General features: G+C 30.6%; 1 protein-coding gene across 1 annotated transcript; it reads right to left on the bottom strand.

Annotated features, from left to right (window-relative positions):
- Positions 1–18,054: 18,054 nt before the first annotated feature.
- On the bottom strand, positions 18,055–18,543 carry LOC113850834. Its single transcript, XM_027481363.1, has one exon. The coding sequence runs from the start codon at positions 18,541–18,543 to the stop codon at positions 18,055–18,057; it is 489 nt and encodes a 162-aa protein (XP_027337164.1).
- Positions 18,544–19,502: the final 959 nt, after the last annotated feature.

Genomic DNA, 19,502 nt, shown 5'->3' with positions numbered 1-19,502 from the left:
TCTCTTAGGCGTATCGGTACAAGTAACATTAGCTTTTTGTGTGTACGATCGCTTTTGCCTAGTAGCAATGAGACAGTCTTATCGTACCCCCCATGTTTTGACCACACCATTGGACCTCGTAGCTTCTATATGGAGGAGAAAAAGGCAGCCTCAGGATCAGCTCGAATTTTTAGTTTATTATATATCCATGCCTTTATGTTTTGGTTTTTACGGTGGGATTATAATTACATTGGATTGGAATCGTGATATTTAATGTTTAACACTTTTTTGTTATACATTACCGTATAGTGAAATATTAAAGTAATAAAATCAATTTTTTTTTATAAATCAACATTAATTATTTAATTTTTTAAAATTTTAAAAAATAAGTTGTTTTTAACCTTTTTTAATGGATGTTTTATTCGTTTTTCATACTTTTTTATTATAAAATCTTATCCAAAGATTTACTCAAATTAGGTTCTAATAATTTTTTTTATTGAGACACTTCTAATTATATTTTCAATCAAAAAGTTATAATTGTAACATAATTAGATTTTAATTAAAAATGTTGAGCTTGTAATTAATGTTTAAAAAAGTTTAGTAGGATTTATTTTATAATAAATTTAGCATAAAAAAATCTTTATAATTTGTATTTATTAGTTGAGGGATGATTTGATTAAAGGAGAGTTAAGTCAATCACATCATGTGTGTTAATACGATCCAAATAATGTAACATAGCGCCTTTTCTAATTTTTTTTGACCTTGGTACAAAATGCCTTTCTTTTTTTTGTTTTCAAAACTTTCTCTTCTAGGGTATCATAGAAGTTGTGGGTCTCGAGGAATCAAGCTCTCCCTTCTTTTAATCCCATGGAGTTTGCTATTTCACTCCTATTTTCTTCTTCTTCTTTTCATTCATTTATGATGTGCAACTAAACTTCTCATGTTAGAGACAGACGAATCTTAGTTTTGATTTTATATGGATTAATTTTTTTTCTCTTCTCAATCTCTTTTCTCAGTTGGTGCAATTACTTCTATTTTGATTGGCTATCTAAGAGAATATTTGAGATTTAAATGCATGGTTGGAAAACTTGTGTTAAATTAAACTTGGAGTAATTACTTCAAATACTTGGATTCTAGGAATAAGTTTTAGTTATTAAATAATTGTTAGTGATTTTTTATACTTGATTCATAATTACTTAAGAATTGAGAGTTTTGGCATAAGTAAAGGGTTAGGAAACGAGTAATTGAATTATAATTAAATTATAGAAATTAATATTAAATGAGAGAACGTGAATTTGAGTTAAGAAAGAAATCAGTACATGTGAAAGACAGTTAATATAATTCTAATCCTAACTCTAACATTTATCTTTATTGTCTTATTTTAATTAAAATTTATTGTGTTCTTTATTTCATACTCCATACTTTAATTTTTATTTTACTTTGTTTTGTTAAACTAAAAAGAAAATAAAAAATTACAAACATTAATTTGCCATCAAAATTTATACGATGAAATTCATTTAGTTTAATGCTTTATTATCTGCTTAATCTCTTGGCTAGTCCAAATAGTAGAAATACAGGAAAAATTAGTATTTGAATGCAAGTCATTGAGGAAATAAGCGTCTTTGGTCTATCTAAGAAGTATTTTATAAAATGAAAGCATGCCTTAGGATGAAAGAACATTTATTCCTAAGATAATAGACATCACGTCTCTTGATTCACCCTTTCAAGTCAATCATCCATGAGCTCCTATTTTTCTAGTACATCATAAGTATATGAACTTTTAAATCCTAATGAAAAGTATTATTCAAACAAAAAGTCTTCTTGTAAAATGGTGCTGAAATAACTAGACATCTTCATTTTGGTGACGTGCATGTAATGGACTAGGTATGCTAGACTTATCTTGAGTTTAGTTTAGTTTTTTTTTTTTTATCCTCTTTGCTTTATGTAATATTAATAAAAGCATTTAATTATTTGTGGTGACTAAATTGAGGAAACAGATTGTTAACATCCATGTGTTTTTAATGGCATTTAAAAAAAATTATGACTTTACATTATTTAGTTATCTGAATTGCTTTATACGAAAGTTCTGAATATGTTTTTCATTGATACTACAACATTGAGGAAAGTTTGTAAAGGACTCTCATGTAACATACAAGAGCAAGAAAATAAAGTATTAAGAACATTCACCACGGGAACAAGGAGACCATTAAGAACATTAACTTATTTTGAGACAACATCAACAATTTAGAAATTTGGATATAGAAGTCATGTGAAAACATGGTTAAAAGTCTCTAGGATATCATTCGATAAGAGATTAGGAGATACATTAAATTATTGTGCATTCAACAACCTTTTTTCTTCTAAAATTCTAACATTAGAAGGAGGTTTGCACAAACCTTTCTTCTTCTTTTTTTCTAAAATTTTAACATTTTTCTATTTTTTTAATTTTTTCACTTTTTATATCGGTTAAAAAAATAATAATATAGGAAGTGCTTTCTATATCTGATATTTTGATAACCTATGTTAAAATGTTCTTGTTATTTTTAAAAATGTCACCATGCATTTTATTAAATTGATTACTTATTAATCAATGTAAAAGCTTATTGTAAAAATTATTTTTTGTATTAGTGTAATTTTTGTAGATTATTTTCCTTCACACTAAAAAAAATAATTAGTAATTCACTTTTTAATAATTTTTTATCGATATCATTATGTATAACACTCTAATTTCTTAAATAAATTTAAAATTAGTTTTATTTAAAAATTTATCTTTAGAACTTTTCTATTCTACCTTATTTACTTTTTAAAGTTCTTTATAATGCTAATTTTTTTTTTGTGTTGTTGTAGTAGCAATATCATATCTATGTCTAAAATAACCTTTAAACATAGAAAGGTTAAATGAGTTTTTTCTCCTCTGAACTAGCTGAAATTAAATGTTAATGGAGCACCTTCTAAAGCTAACAAATGTTTGTTTGGGCCGATATATATATATATATATATATATATATATATATATATATATATATATATATATATATATATATATATAGAGAGAGAGAGAGAGAGAGAGAGAGAGAAACCATTATATTGATTATCTAGTTAATATAGAGCTAGATCTCCCTCTCCTCTTTTTTCTTTTATAAGTATGGACGTTAGCAGAGTTTGTAGTTTTATAAGTTAGTGACTTAGTTTGTTTATTTTTGACTTGTAAAGTTTCTTTATATATATATATATATATATATATATATATATATATATATATATATATATATATATATATGTATATATATAATTGTTTTTTTACTTCAACAACTTATTGTTTGAAAATCTTTAATGCCTTTAGCAATAAATTAAAAATTAAATTAATATATTAGCAACAAATTAAAAATTTAGTCTCGAAATTAGTAGCCGCTAAACTTTTAGCAAATGCCTTTAGTCAATCCCTAATTAACTATATGGTATTTTCTTTGAAGCTCGTAGAGAGAATATATGGTCCTTTATAAAGAAAAGTTCTCACTTCAACTTTGGTTTTAATAAATCTTACATTGTTATCCCAAATCCCATGAAGTAAGGTACATGAAACTTAAGTTCAAAAAGCTTCTTATCTTATTATAATGAGTTAAAAATTGAAGTAAAAAAGAAGTGACCAAGAAGAATTAATGTAAGAATGATCTTTAAAACAAAATGTGTTATCACTGAATGCTTTTTGTGTATTTGGATTTGGTTTGTGTCTGTTGAAATCTTTATTCTGCTATTAATTAATTAGTTGAATTATAGTAAATAATATATGAGTAACTGAAGTAGTATAATATATGATACTTACATTAAACCTTAAAAAATATATAATAAATAAGATACGGTGTCAATTTTATTTCTTTCAACATATTTGTAATTGGAATTGTGATTTTAATTTTTTATAATTATAAATAAACTTTCTTTAATCAAAATGTACAAAAATAGAAAAGTCAAAATATATTGTCAAAGAAATTAGTGATCACTTGCTAAAATTTTATTAGCAACTGATTTGGAGGTTATATTACTAACTTTTATAATTACTCAATTTGTGACCATCAATTAGAATATTATTAACGACTACTTTAAAAAAATACACATTCAAAATAGTGATCACTATAAATTACTCAATATATAACTAAATTTATAAACACCTTAAAATAATTATTTAGTCACCAAAATAACACTATCGAATTGATCAAATATATTTTTTCTATTATCATAAACGATTGAGATTTTAATAATTTGTCACTAATGATTTTGGTAACTAAATTAATATGTCAACAATAAATTAAAAGTTTAGTGTCTAAATTGATTATCCGCTAAACTTTTAGCAAATGCCTTGAGTCAATCCCTAATTAACTAATTTTTAGTTTTGAAAGATAGAAAATGACATATAAAATAAAATTTATGATATAAAAGAAAGAGATAAAAACAAATATCTTATAAATTTCTTGTACGTGTATAATGCGATTGGTTTTAGCTATAAAGCAGTTGTGGCACATCTAACATACTAACCTATATATACATAGAATTCAGAAATTTAAGACAACTATTTAATTATCAAAGAGATTGTTTGATTGGAAGTATGGCAGTGACATCAACAGTAACATGAAACCTCATTTCCTGCAAACATTTGTCCTAATCCTAGCTACTGGGAAAGTTTAAATAGGCAAATAAACGAAGAAACAAAATCTAAAGAGAAAAGAAAAAGAAAGAACTTGGCTCTATCTTATCCATTTGCGCATGGAATATCTTGGATACTTTAAAGTCTCAGTTAGCACGTTAAAGTCTGATATAGCTTGCAGTAGAACACGTAGATAGCCAAATCTTGTAACAAGTGGATTGCACTGTTATAATGTCAGCTCCATTTTGTATCACTTACAGAAGAACAAGAGGAATATTAGTAATATTTTTTTTGTAATTTGTTAACTTTTCTTTATAAAATCAAAGCAATTTTTATAATAGTATTTTAGCAGTTTTAAAAATAGACAAAGTATATGACACTAGTTTTTTAACTAGGAAACGGTGGGTATAATGATGGAACTTGGGGCTTTCACCTTTGTATTTGTAAACAGTGTGATGTGATAAAAATAAACAAAGAAAGGATGTTAAAAGCAACCTTAGCCCATCACTTGAGTTACTAAATAATTGTCTGTGCTTTCATCAACAGTCACAGGAAATTTATATTATTTTTAGTTCAGAGAGAATCCGAGATAGATGATCACGAAGAGTAATGCTTGTGTTCGAAACATGTTTTTCTTTTCTAATTTAGATGTGATATACACCATATCGTATAAAGTATGATGCTTATGTGTAATGACATTGACGATCATGACAAATAGTTTTTTTTTCTGTTTTTTGCAGAAGGTGCTTAAAATTCAACTTTGCTTTTAAATCTCTATATCCATTCCAAAATAATTAAAAATAAAAAATTAAGAAAGCGCATTTTATTTTAAGTTTTATTTTTTATTATTAAAATCAAAGTAAATTAAACTGAATTGTATTTATAATAAATTTATATTATTTTTTAATATATTTTTATATAATTTCTTTTACTCAAGTTTATTATAACATTTTATAAATATATGGTACCTCACTTCTGTTTGTTTAAGATTATTTTTTTCAATTGAATATAAATTTTTATCAATAATTTATTTATTTATTATAATTTTTTATTTTTTAAATAAATTCATTTCAATTTTTATTTTTTATTTACTCAAAATTTAAAATTAGATTAAAAGTCATATAATAATAATAATAAAAAATTTTAAAAATAAAATAATTTGATACTAAATAAAAGTAAAAAAATCTAAATCAAATTGATCTTTTATAATTTAATTTAATTCAATATTTAAATTATATTTAAACTGAGCCACGTATTGTTGTTTTTATAAGTTTAAATAATTTTCAACCTCACAGCGAATGCCTAATTTTTGGTGAGAGATAATGTCAAACTATATATAACAATGACATTAACTCATGAGATAATATATCCACACGACCAAAATATATAACAATTAATATACATAACATTCTCTACTTTTTTTTTAATCCTATTTTTAATCAAATTATTCATTTAACTTCATGTTATTCTCTCTTCTCTTTTTATTTCTCCCTGCTTTATAAAAGGAGTTTGTATTAAACTATAACATAACAAAAACTGGTTAACAATGTCTTGATTTTCTAATTTCCATTTGCATATGCATTAAGAAAAAAAGAAAGAGATAACCGGAAAAATCGACAGAGTTTGATTATTTCCCCTCAAACCCAATAAGTTGTAGTTTAAGATAAGAAGAATTAGTAGGATTATCCTGTGAGTACAATCCAAGCAAAAGAAAGGGTATTGAACCCAAGAATTGGGAGTGAAGTCAAAGAATATGTGAGCTGTAAAATATAAAAACAAAAAATAACATGACAGTTTTATTAATAATAGTAAAAAGAAAAATAAAAAACAGGAAACAATTTCTAAACCAAACACCTTCATAACTTTTAGATGAATATATACCCCACTTTTTTTCTTAACTTCCATTGCTTAAAGGAAATAACAAGCATACATGATCCCATGGTCAACTATGCAAGACTAAAACCTTATCACACTTTTAATCGTGACTATATATCACTATCATATATTTATGAACCTATGATAATTCAGGAATATATATTAGAGAAATGATAATAAAATACTTTATAACACGTTCTTATAAATTTTTAATAAATCTTAACTATTAATTAAAAGTGGGTTAAAAATAAAATAATATTATTAATGTGGATATTTCATACGTATAGACGTCTAACTCAGTTTTAGTGTGGTTGGTTTAACTCGATCATCTCTTAATTAATAATTACTAGTTTGTCACATCCATGAGCATGGACATACGGGGAGGAGCCATTTTGTCAAAGCATGATGTTGACGGGAATAGTCTTGCATTGGTTATTGGTCATGCTCATGCAGGATGCAGGATGCAGCATGATCATGATCATGATCATGAGCATGATTTTTCAAAACTCTAAATTATTAGGTATTTGAAGTTATATGTAAATCTGGTGAGTGTCCAAAACACTATTCATAACGTCGTTGACCAAAGAGGTTGGTTCAATTGCACTACAATGTTAGCATTATCAACGGATTCACTCCGATTTTCTTTGACTGTTTATGAGTTCTTTGGTGCCGATACACTCTATTTTGTCTTTTAGTATTTCCAACAATTTTGATTTATACATCACTTTGGTTGTTTAATTATTGATCATGCATGTAAGAATAATAATCCCTTTAAGTGTAATAAAAAAACATTTTCCTTTATAAATATATCAATACGTACTGTTATCATTTATGTATAACTTGACATGAATAAAAATATTAAATTATTATTACCACTACTGAATAAGAAAATTGAAAATAATAATCAGTAATGAATAAAAATTAAATTAAAAAAATGTAAAAGAGTATAAAAATATTATTATTACCACTACTGAAATCACCACAAACGCATGAGATTAACCTCGATTAGTCAATTGTAGAATTTAATGCTTCAAAGTTTCAAAAAATACTCATCAATTAGTATAAATGGAATGGTCAATTGCGGGTCCCAACTACTGTATTAGCAATAATATTTGGGTGTAATTGTCAAATTAATTGTAACTCAAATTGAAACTACAAAGAGGAGTTCTTGTTGATCAAGAAACTGTGACTAATAGCGTTCAAAAGAGTAAAAACATGGGAAAATGGCTCAACTGTTTCACCAGCAAATTCGGAGATTGAAGTGCCTTTCAAGCTAAGCTTTGCCGGACTCCATCATAAGAGAAGAGAGCAAATGAGACAATAAATAAATAAATTATTATTGTATATTCAAAATGATTAAATAAAGTTATTGAATTGTCAATGATTTTATTACTTTAAAGCAACATTATTAAGTTTATCATGCATTATAGTTATTTTAAAATTTTAATAAATATGCAAATAAAAAAATTATTAATTAAAAAATTCATTATTATTGACATTATTTTATCATATTAAATTAACAAAATAAAAATTATAAAATTAAAAAAATATTAGTGTACTTTAAGAAAAACTTTATTATTTAATTTGGTATGTCAAAATTCAAAATTTACATTAGGATTAATTAAGATTATAATAATTTGAAATTGATTTTATCTTAAAAAATCTTGAATTTGATATAATATATCAAAAATTAAATTAAATTAAAATTTAAAAAATATTTAAAATTTATTGTATATAAACAAATGTATAAAGGATTGAACAGAGTTATATATGCCCATGGAGAGATATTTGCACATGCATGGAAAGGCATTATAACTCGAGAAGGATTGCATGAACATCAAATTGATTCTACTAAATGACCAAACCTTTCATCTACTTGACTTTTTGAAAGGTCACATGACGATGGTAACTTCATCAAATCTTCCATCATGCTACTTTTATCCTAAAAAATGCTATACGATATAGAAAAACATCATTTGAGCATTTTTTCCGAATTAATGCATTTTAGGGCTTACACAACCCCTTTCACCAAGTTAATGCATTTTGGACTTCCTTGAACTTACGACTCCATAAGATCTCCTTTCGTTAGGCATTATCCACCTTCATTTTGCAAGCAAGATGATATTAAATCAATATTCATTTTTCTTACATTCTTTGGATTATAATACCGTCTCCTATCAAAACCAAACCATTCCTTTTATTTCAAGCTCCGCCGCTAAAAACACTTTTTGTATCCTATTGTTGATCTTCATAACCTTTCCTCCGCAATTTGAAAAATGACAAGAATTTTCAAGTTATTTTAGAACTAAAACTAAGTAGCGTTATCCTACTGTTTGGGATAAGAAAAATTTTCTAAACTAAAAATCATCTTAAAAGAAACTACATTTCAATAAGTTTTAAGAGTCAAGAAGGAGCCAAAAAATAAGCCTAAACATAAGAGAATATTGAAAGACCATCCAACACTGTTAGTTTTATTAAAAGGGACACATTTCGAGCTATTTTAGAAGATTTTTTTGTCACATTATTAATTTTTCTCTAAACTGCTTGAAAGACAAGAAAATATTCAAAGTCCACAAAACTAAAGGCTTTTTCGAGGAGTTTCCAAGTCACTGACACCAAAAACTGCTCGAAAAATAGGACTGACAAGAAAATATTTTAAGTCCACAAAAACTGATGGCTTTTCGAGACGTTTTGAGGAGTTTCTAAGTCTTTGACACACAAAATTGCTCGAAAAACAGAAAGTGGTCAGAAACTATTCTAAGTCCACAAACTTGGTTGAGCTCCAGATTTCCTCCAGAATTACTCGAAAAACAGAAATGAGCAAAGAAAATATTTTAAGTCCACAAGACCAAGACAAGCTCTCAAAACTCCAGAATTGCTCGAAAAGAGAAGTCAAGAAGAAATTTTTCTAAGGCCATAACACTAAATGAGTCTCTTAAGTTTCTCTCAAAAATACTCGAAAAGCAAGAGTCTCGATAGGTCAAATCATTGCAAAATCCAATAACTGTTACCAGCAGTTATCAACATTCATCACTACGCAAAGGAGATCGTGAGCGATAGCAGTTACGAAAGAAGCCCCAACCAACAACACGATCACAAGCAATCGTGGATAATGGGTATCAACAGTTGAAGGAAGTTACTAAGAAGTGTCCGCAAAAGGAGAAGAGCCTGGTCTTCATGTCTATAAATACTCCAAAGCGCCATTTTACAGGGGATGACTTTTTGCACCCAAACACCGCACCTAAACTCTCTGAGACGCTGAAACCCTGCACCGTGCCAGACACCAGCTATAAGGAGGCATTACGGTCGTTGTTGTTCATTGCTAGGAGTCGTACGTTTACATTCATGCACCTTTACATTCCCGCATTTACCTTTCTGCATTTTAATTTCAATGCTTGTTGCTTATATCTTTGTACGCTGTTTATTTCCTATTTACTACATTTTTGTAAAAGCATCTATGTTTGATTCAATTCTGCACAATTATTATTCTCTATCCTTGCTTAATACTCTTTTACGCCATTAATTTGAGCATCACGTTAACAACACACTTAAAAGAACCCAAAGAGGACCTAAATCCAGTTCCCAGATTAATCTTTGGATTATTTGTTTACAATTGTCATTTTTCACCGTAAACACCTACCTCTCCATAATAATAACTTTCCTTTTCCGGGAAGCTAATCTTTGTCTAAGTTAATTAAGAGCATGCAATATATCATCGGTAATTTAATATACCTATATATTTTAATTGTAACCGATAAATTTTCTGCATGGCCTCACATAGGGTATCATTTGAAAATAGAAGTAAAATTACAAATCCATCATCTATAACCTAACAATTAACCTCTAAATTTCCTCAAAAGTCAGAATCTAACAAATTAAAAGATAGTCTTAACAAGAAGAGTGAAGGAAACAGGAACAATGGATCATGCTTCTTAAGACCTTTAAACATTTGGGCTTCTTATGTAGGACTTTCACTACAAAAATAAGGATATTTCTAGAAAAAGATCACCAACTTGGCACAATCCTCCCATCATGTAGCTGAGGAATTGCCAATTCCGTAAGTCATATGGAATTCACTTAAAAGATATGCATTATTTTCTTTTCTTTGCTTCAATAGATCGCCTCATTTACAATTACTACTTTAACCAAAATTTGCCTTTGGAAGATAGGTAGATTGCTCAGTGAATATAATAGTTTTCCACCTTGAATTCTAGAAGTGAAATAAGATGGTATTAATTTCTCAAAGATTTAAATGAGTGGTAATAATACGAAGAAATAGGAAGTAAACCCAAAACTCATTTAGAATTTTAGAATGTGATCCAAGGTTAACATAGTTGACCGTACAGGTAAGCTAAACCACCACCCTTAGCTAAATATTAATTTGATGTCTCCATAATCAACTGCAGTTAATAGGTTCAATTTCTCCAATCACAACCTACCATGACACTGTCATACACAAACAACAATGAATTCGGGAGGGAAGAGCTGAGGGACAACGGATCTGAGTCAACTCAGTTGATTACAATTAGCAACGCCAAACTACCATCCTTAGGGAAATTAACACCAAATTATCCCACGTCTTGCCAATGTAAATAGTAGATTCTTGGCTACACTGAACCTCAGTCAGTGTAAATAACACACCAAAGTCTCAATTAAGGAGGGATTTGCTCATCTAATATCCACCAAATAAGCCAAGTTTCAAAGGACATCAACATAATGGTGTAACCTCAGATCTGGGTACGCTCACATTTATTTAAAAGAGAAGATGCTAAGCCTCAAGTATGTTATTTTTGGTTGTCAAAATCCTAACTAACTTGAGCTCGCACAAACACTCTCCTCTAATGAAATTCCAACCACTCAATGAGCTCATGCTACAAGAAATCTAACTCTTAATCACTATTTTAGTAACAAATATAAAATTTATCATTAATAATTAATTATTTGTGACAATTTTTTTTATATTGTCACTAATATTATTAATAACAAAAATTAATTAAAAATCATCACTAATAATAAAAATATATTAATTATAAATAATTTATTAATAATATACAATATTAATAATTTATTTTTATTTTTTGTTTTAAGTTTATTATTAATATATATAAAATTAATACGTATACTTTTATCAATAAATTTTTAATTTAATTATATTTTTAATCTTTCTATTTTCATGTGTGTTTAAATTTAATTTTTAATATTAATTATTAATATTTAATCTCTTTAATTTTTAAAATTTTTAAATTAAATTTTGTATCTTAAAATTTTATTTAATAATTTAAAAATATAATAAATGTATGAAATTTTGTTAATTGATTTATACAAACAAGTAAAAAAAATTACAAAAAATATAATAAAAATCTTAATTTTGAAGTAGACTTAATTTGAACCTTGAAAAAACTAAAAAAATTAAAGATAAATAGCTAAATAAAGAGGTTCAGAATCACGTTACATTAAAGTAAAAGAATCGAATGGATGATTAATAAGTCTAAATTTATTTAAAAGTTTAAACTTAATTCTTTTATTTAATAGGCCAAATCGTCAATAGTAACATTAAGAGTGATAGATTATTTTTCGCTAAAAATTTAATGTATCTTTACTTATAATAAAATACGAAAATAAATTTTTATATACTATAATAAAATATATATATTTTTAAATTAGTTTTGATTACAAAAATAATCTATGTATATCACATTGTTGATATCAATTATTTTAATTTTTTATTAATTTTATATTACAAAATTTGTATATATATATATATATATATATATATATATATATAATACTTGATATGATAAAAAAAATTAATTTTAAAAATATTAATGTTTAAGAATAGTTATTAAAAAAATGGAGAATAAAAATAACTTTATGATTTTAGTTTTTTTTTTTTAACTATGCTACATAGGTTCTTTCTTTCACATCAAATATTTAAAAAAAATTTCAATTTTATTGGTTTATAATTTACTCATAAGTTTTTATCTCTTTTGCAATAGTCCTTCTATTATAATTGATTATGTAAATTATTAACATGAGATTGTTCCAATCTAATTAAATATTTTGAGTTTAAGTATGTGTATGCTATCTTACTTGAATGAAATTGTATGAAAGATACTTGTAATCCAAACTAGCAAAGCAAATTTAAAATTAAAAATACTATTACAATAATTAATTTTTTAAATGCTGGTGGATTATATTTGTTGACTAAATTATTTACCGTTTCTTTTAGTTTTACTTTTAAATTAAAATGAGTCTTTGTTAACTTAATTTTTTAAATTAATTAATGTTTATAAAATTTAAATTCAAAATATTCATTATTTAACATTTCATATAAGGTAATAAGATAAATTTATTTGTTAACTTAATTTTTTTAAAATTAATTTATGTTTATAAAATTTAAATTTAAAATATTCATTATTTAACATTTCATATAAGGTAATAAGATAAATTTATTAAATATAAATGTAGAGATTTTTTTGACAATTTATTTATTTTATATAAGTTAATAACAATTTTAATTTTAAAAATTTAGAATAGAAAAATGAACAAAAAATAAAATCGTTATAGAAAGAATGAATATATTTTACATATTATTTTTATATAATTTCAATTTTAAAAATATATGTGAAAAATGAGTAGTTTCACTAGATGTTTCATTCTCCATATCAAATACTTTAATTTATTATATAGATGTTGATAATAAGATATTTTTAAAAAAGTATTATGATTTTTTGAACAATACATATAAATAAAAAAAACTATTATCATTTAGACAGCATGTATGGTCATATTTTTGGAACTATAGATATACATATAATATATTAAAGATAATAATAAAACATGTAAAATAATTCTAACAAATTGAAGAATATTAAATTGTCAAATAAAATACATTTAAAATAGTTGGTATTGCAAAATAAATTTAAAAACTAAAAAATAAATTATACACAAAGCAAATAAATTATAATTAAAATGAAAAACTTTTAATCTAAATTTTTTATGCACAATCAACTTGAAGATATCTTTATTTTTTTAGATAAATTAATCATCATTTGTATCATATTCTTCGATATTATTGATTTTTTTGTAACACCTTAAATTTAATTTTAAAATAGTAAATTTTACAAAAATGGGAATAATAAAAACTTTTCATTCAAACGATTTTTCAATGTTTAATTCAGCAAAATATCCCAAAATATAAGGATATGTTACAATTTAAGCCAAATAATTGTTACAAGACTTAATTAATAAATCTCAATTTTAAACAAAATAAACATTTTAAGTCCTATAGTAGTGTCATCCATCCTTTTATTGAGTCTGGTGCTAATCGTCTTGGTCACCTGAAAAATAAATGTAAGGGTGAGTACTCTACACTACTCAACACACACAAACAAACATAGAGTCTCACCTCACATATTTCACACACTTTCTAAAACAATTCAAATCAAGCAGTTGCAGCCACAATTAACATTCCATTTCAACTTACACACCGGTACGCTCACTACACCATCACACAATCAATAGCTAACAACCACGTGCGCTCACTGCACACTAGCTACGCTCACTGTGGCACTGTGATCACAGTTTCACACCATGGATGGTTGTCGGTTACCCTCACCTCACGGATACTGCATGGGCAATCACGAGTCGTTCGGTAAAGGTAGTGGTCAGAGGTCTAGTCAAGAAGAAAGTGTATGGTCCACGCTCACTGTTGGTGTCACCACCACTCTCTCTTCTTAAGGTATTTCTACCGTCCTCATCTTCCACACCTCCAGTGCATCGCTGAATCATTCATAGCATAATACAACGACATTTAACGTGCCCTATTCACACACTTTTCAGCCACATACAATACTCATTCACAGCACACGGCACAATGTCCATAGTCATTCACATTATACAGCATAGAGGCCCACATTCGTTTACAACACACGACACAAGTGTCCATGTTCCATCACACAACATTTTCAACATAATCCACATTCATCAATTTATTCCATCATACACCCTATACTCTATTCAATCTTTCCACCACAATCTTACAACAATCAATTAATTCTATCAAACACACACATTCTAAATCATCCACATGACGTTGCATAGTAACTACATGGCATTCAAACATAATGAGATAGAGTAGAGTCCCTATTTACCTCAAATTGAAGACCGAACACAGAATGATGGTAGCAAATGGTCCTCACTTGGATTTCGTCCCTAAAACACATGGAAAACTCCATGAGAACTCAAAGAGAACCCAGAAAACAGAAAAGAGGGATGAAAACCGAAATTCTAACTATTAAAACTCACCTCCAAGCATCCCCAACACGAATACAACCTTCAATATAGCTCACGAATGGCTTTGGAGGCTATTTAATCGGTGGAATAGGGTTTTGAGTCGAGAGAATCGAAGATATTTTGAAGAGAGGAATGGAAAATGAATTTTTCAAACCCTAACACATTCAAATAGGTCATGACACTCTCGCTACAGTGAGACATTCTCGCTGCAACGACGCCCCTTGTCGCTACAGCGGAAATTTCAGTAGAATCTGCACTCTGGTCTATGCAAAATCTCGCTACAGCGAGACTGCACCCAGAAATACACTCCAAAATGTCGCTTTGTCGCTACAACGAGAGAAGCAAGAAGACGACAATTTCACGCCTTTCTCCCAGGCCCTCTCGCTACAGCGAGAATTCTCTCGCTGTAGTGAGAACACTTTAGTATTACACCCTTAACCTGTTTCTCAATCCAATCAATCCAATCCAGTTGTATACGAATACATTTGTATACATCCATATGTATTTATACACATTAACATCATCATTACACACTCAAGTGCAATTTTCAACATCTATTTACGTTTATACACACACACACACACACACACACACACACACATATATATATATATAACAATAATTAATAATACAAAATTTGAGGCGTTACAACTCTCCCTTCCTTTAGGAAATTTTGTTAATTCAAATAGGCTACATAAATAAATGCAGGTACAACTCCCTCATTCTACTTTCTGTTTCCCATGTGACATCTTCCTCATTACTTGAGCTCCAAATCACTTTCACTAATGAGATCTCCTTACCCCTCAGCTGTTTAACACGATGATTTGTTATCCTCACCGGAAACACGTCATAAGATAAGTCTTCTCTCACTTGAACCGGGTCAAGATCAATCACATGAGAAGGGTCCGACACATACTGGCTGAGTTGTGACACATGAAACACCAGATGTAGATTTGAGAGGTTTGAAGGCAATGTTATCCAGTACGTAGCAGGACCAATTCTACTTAGCATTTTGAATGACCCAATGAACTTAGGAGATAGCTTCTAAGATTTCAGAGCTCTCCCAACTCTGGTCATAGGTGAGACCTTCAAAAACACGTGGTCACTTACCTGAAACTCCAACGGCTTTCTCCTTCTATCATAGTAACTCTTCTGTTGATCATGGGCAGCCTGTCCATTCTCATACTAGCACAAATGAGTCCTACATTTTTGCCCATACAGAACTTCAAATGGCGTCATTCCAATGCTAGCGTGATAGCTGTTATTATAAGTGAACTCCACTAATGGCAAACATTCCTCCCAAGTCCCCTGCTGCTCAAGCACACAAGCCCTCAGTAAGTCCTCCAGTGACTGGATAGTTCTCTCGGTCTGACTGTCTATCTGTGAATGATACGCCGAGCTAAGCTTTAAATTAGTGCCCAACGCCCTCTACAGGCTCTCCTAGAACCTCGAGGTAAAACTCGGGTCTCTATTAGACACCACACTGGTCGGTATTCCATGCAGTTTGACTATCTTTCTTACATACAATTCCGCAAGTCTCTCCAACTTATACTTCATGTTAATCGGGAGAAAGTGTGCGGCCTTTATCAATTGATCAACTATCACCCAGATGACATCATGGTTGTTCCTGGTCCTCAGCAACCCAGAAACAATGTCCATGGAAATATTGTCCCATTTCCGTTCAGGGATCTCCAACGGTTGCAATATCCCAGGTGGACGCTGGTGTTCTACCTTCGCCTTCTGGCAAGTCAAGCATCGAGCCACATATTTAGCCACATCTCTCTTCATTTTATTCCACCAAAAACTCTTCTGGAGATTCTGATATATTTTGGTCGTGCCGGGGTGAAAACCCATCCTGCTTTTATACTCTTCCTCAAGTATCATTTGCTTCAACTCATCCACTTTGGGAATGCACACTCAGTTATGGAACTTAATCACCCCGTTCTCATCATAGTGGAACTCCAAATTCTTTCCCTCATCATATCTTGTAGAAAAACCTCTCTCTGCTGCACATCTCAGACATACACTAAGAAGTCATTATGAATCGTTGTCGTCCCAAGGCACAAACTCCTCAGCTTTACCTCCATGGCCAAATTTATGTCCTGAAATTCCTCAATTAACTCCATTTCTTTCACCATCATTGCTGCCACATACAATGATTTTCGGCTCAAAGCTTCGGCCACCACATTTGTCTTGCCAGGGTGGTAAGACAATGTGAAATCATAGTTCTTGAGGAATTCCATCCATCTCCTCTGCCGCATATTCAACTCCCTCTGATTAAACAGATACTTCAAACTCTTGTGGTCACTGAACACCTCAAACCTCACTCCATATAGGTAGTGTCTCTGTACCTTAAGAGCAAAAACCGTTGTGGCTAACTCTAAGTCATGAGTTGGATAGTTGACTTCATGCGGGCATAACTGTCTTGAGACATAGGCAACCACTTGCCCATCTTGCATCAAAATACACCCAAGTCTCTGTCCGAATGGATCACAATACACATCAAACTTCCACTCCGGGTCCGACAGAGCTAACAAGGGCGTTGACATCAACTTTCTTTCCAGTTCGAGGAAACTAGCTTCACACCCTTTGGTCCACTTAAACTCTCTACCCTTGTGGGTCAGCTTCGTTAAAGGCAATGCTATCTTTGAAAATCCTTCAATGAACTTCCTGTAATAGCCTGCTAGCCCTAAAAAATTGCGGACCTCAGTCACATTCGTCGGTCTCGGCCATCCAACCACTGCCTCCACCTTTACGAGGTCCACCTTAATTCCTTCCTTCGACACTACGTGCCCTAGAAACTGAATCTCTGATAGACAGAATTCACACTTCGAGAATTTCGCATACAGTTGTCTCTCCCTCAAAACTTGCAAAATAATTCTCAAGTGCTCGGCATGCTCTTCTTGAGTCTTCGAATAGATTAGGATGTCATCAATGAACACTATCACAAACTTATCCAAAAACTCATGGAAGATCCTATTCATGTAGTCTATAAACACCGCAAGCGCATTTTTCATTTCAAACGGCATCACCAAATACTCGTAGTGACAATACCGCATCATGAACGCTGTCTTGGGCACATCCTCATCCTTTATTCTGATTTAATGGTACCCTGACCTCAAGTCAATCTTTGAAAATACTGCAGCTTCTCTCAACTGGTCCATCAAATCATCAATACTCGGAAGCAGGGTACTTATTCTTAATCGTCACCTTGTTCAGCTACTAGTAATCCACACACACCTTCATGCTCTCATATTTCTTTTTCACTAAGAGCACTGGCGCTCCCATGGTGACACACTCGGTCTTACAAACTGCTTCTGCAACAAATCTTCTACTTGCTTCTTGACCTCCGCCAACTCTACTGTTGACATCTTATATGGTGCCACAGAAATCGAACTTGCTCCCAGAATGAGGTCAATAACAAACTCTATCTCCTTCTCAGGCAATAACTCAGAAACATTTTCAAGGGAAACTTCCAAGTAGTCCCTCACTACCGGGATATACTCTGGCTTCACCACGCTTTTTGCCTCCATTGAAAACATCACCATGAAGGCCTTAGCATTTACTGTGTTCTCCCACACACCATGACTTAACATCCTCAGAACTTTTGACATCGCCGCACCAAACATCAGTGTCTTATCTCTGCAATCTAGCAACATATGGTTGGTAGCTAGCCAATCCATTCCCAATATCACGTCCAATTGAGAAAGAGGCAAACAGATCAAGTTCACCTCAAACTCCCTACCGTGCACCATTATAGAGCACCCCAGACACACCTATGACATCACCACCGGGTTACCCGTATGGGTAGTCACCACAACATTGTATGGCAATTCAGTCACATATAAATTTAGGCTTTTCACACAATCCACAGATACAAAAGAGTGCGTAACACCCGAATCAAATAGCACATCGAATAATCGACCCTTAATAATGCATTTACCTCGAATCAGCTCCTCAAATTGTGAAGTCTTCGCCTCGCTCATGGCAAAGACCCTACCAGGAATGCTCGGCTTCGGTCCTGTACTCAGCCCTGTGCTTCCTCTTGACTCAGCCCTCTGAGCTGTACTCGAACTGCCACTCCTCTTAGTAGCCCAGCACACATTAGCAGTGTGCCCTAGCTTCCCACAATTACTGCAACTTGTCTTTGGCTGTGGGCAGTCTCTCACCATGTGTGCTCCTCCACACCTAAAGCACTTGATCGGCCCTCTGAAAGAGCCTGATCCTGAGCCGCTCCCACTGCTCTTCTCTTGTGATGAACTTCCTTTAGACTGAGAATTACTCGAGCCTGAGTATGTTCCCTTTGAGAATCTAGGGGGTCTTCTATCATGTCTCACTGGTCCGGCTCCCCTAGTGTCCACGGTCTTGCCCCTCGAATTGGCTTTAAAAATTCTGCTCTTGCTCACCAGTATGGGCAAGTCTGTCAGTTGAAACACACTAACTGTCGCTTGAATGTCTGGCCTCAACCCATGTTCAAACTAGGCACACAAGTCTTCTTCTTCATCCCCATGCTGATAGTGAGGCCAGTATTTCATCAACTCCTGAAACTTCGTAGCATATTCTCCTACGGTCATGTTTCCTTGCTTCAGTTCAAGGAACTCTCTAGCCTTCTTATTCTTCAGATCTCGGGAAAAGTAATTCCCTAGGAAGATTGTCTTAAAGGTCTCCCACTGAATGTAGCCACCCTCTTGTAGCAACATCTGATTGACAAACC

Source organism: Abrus precatorius, unplaced genomic scaffold, assembly GCF_003935025.1.
Source record: "Abrus precatorius isolate BTA unplaced genomic scaffold, Abrus_2018 Scaffold9, whole genome shotgun sequence".
Lineage (NCBI taxonomy): Eukaryota > Viridiplantae > Streptophyta > Magnoliopsida > Fabales > Fabaceae > Abrus > Abrus precatorius.
Note: the sequence above shows the minus strand (reverse complement) of the source record. Positions and strands in the feature narration are given on the sequence as shown.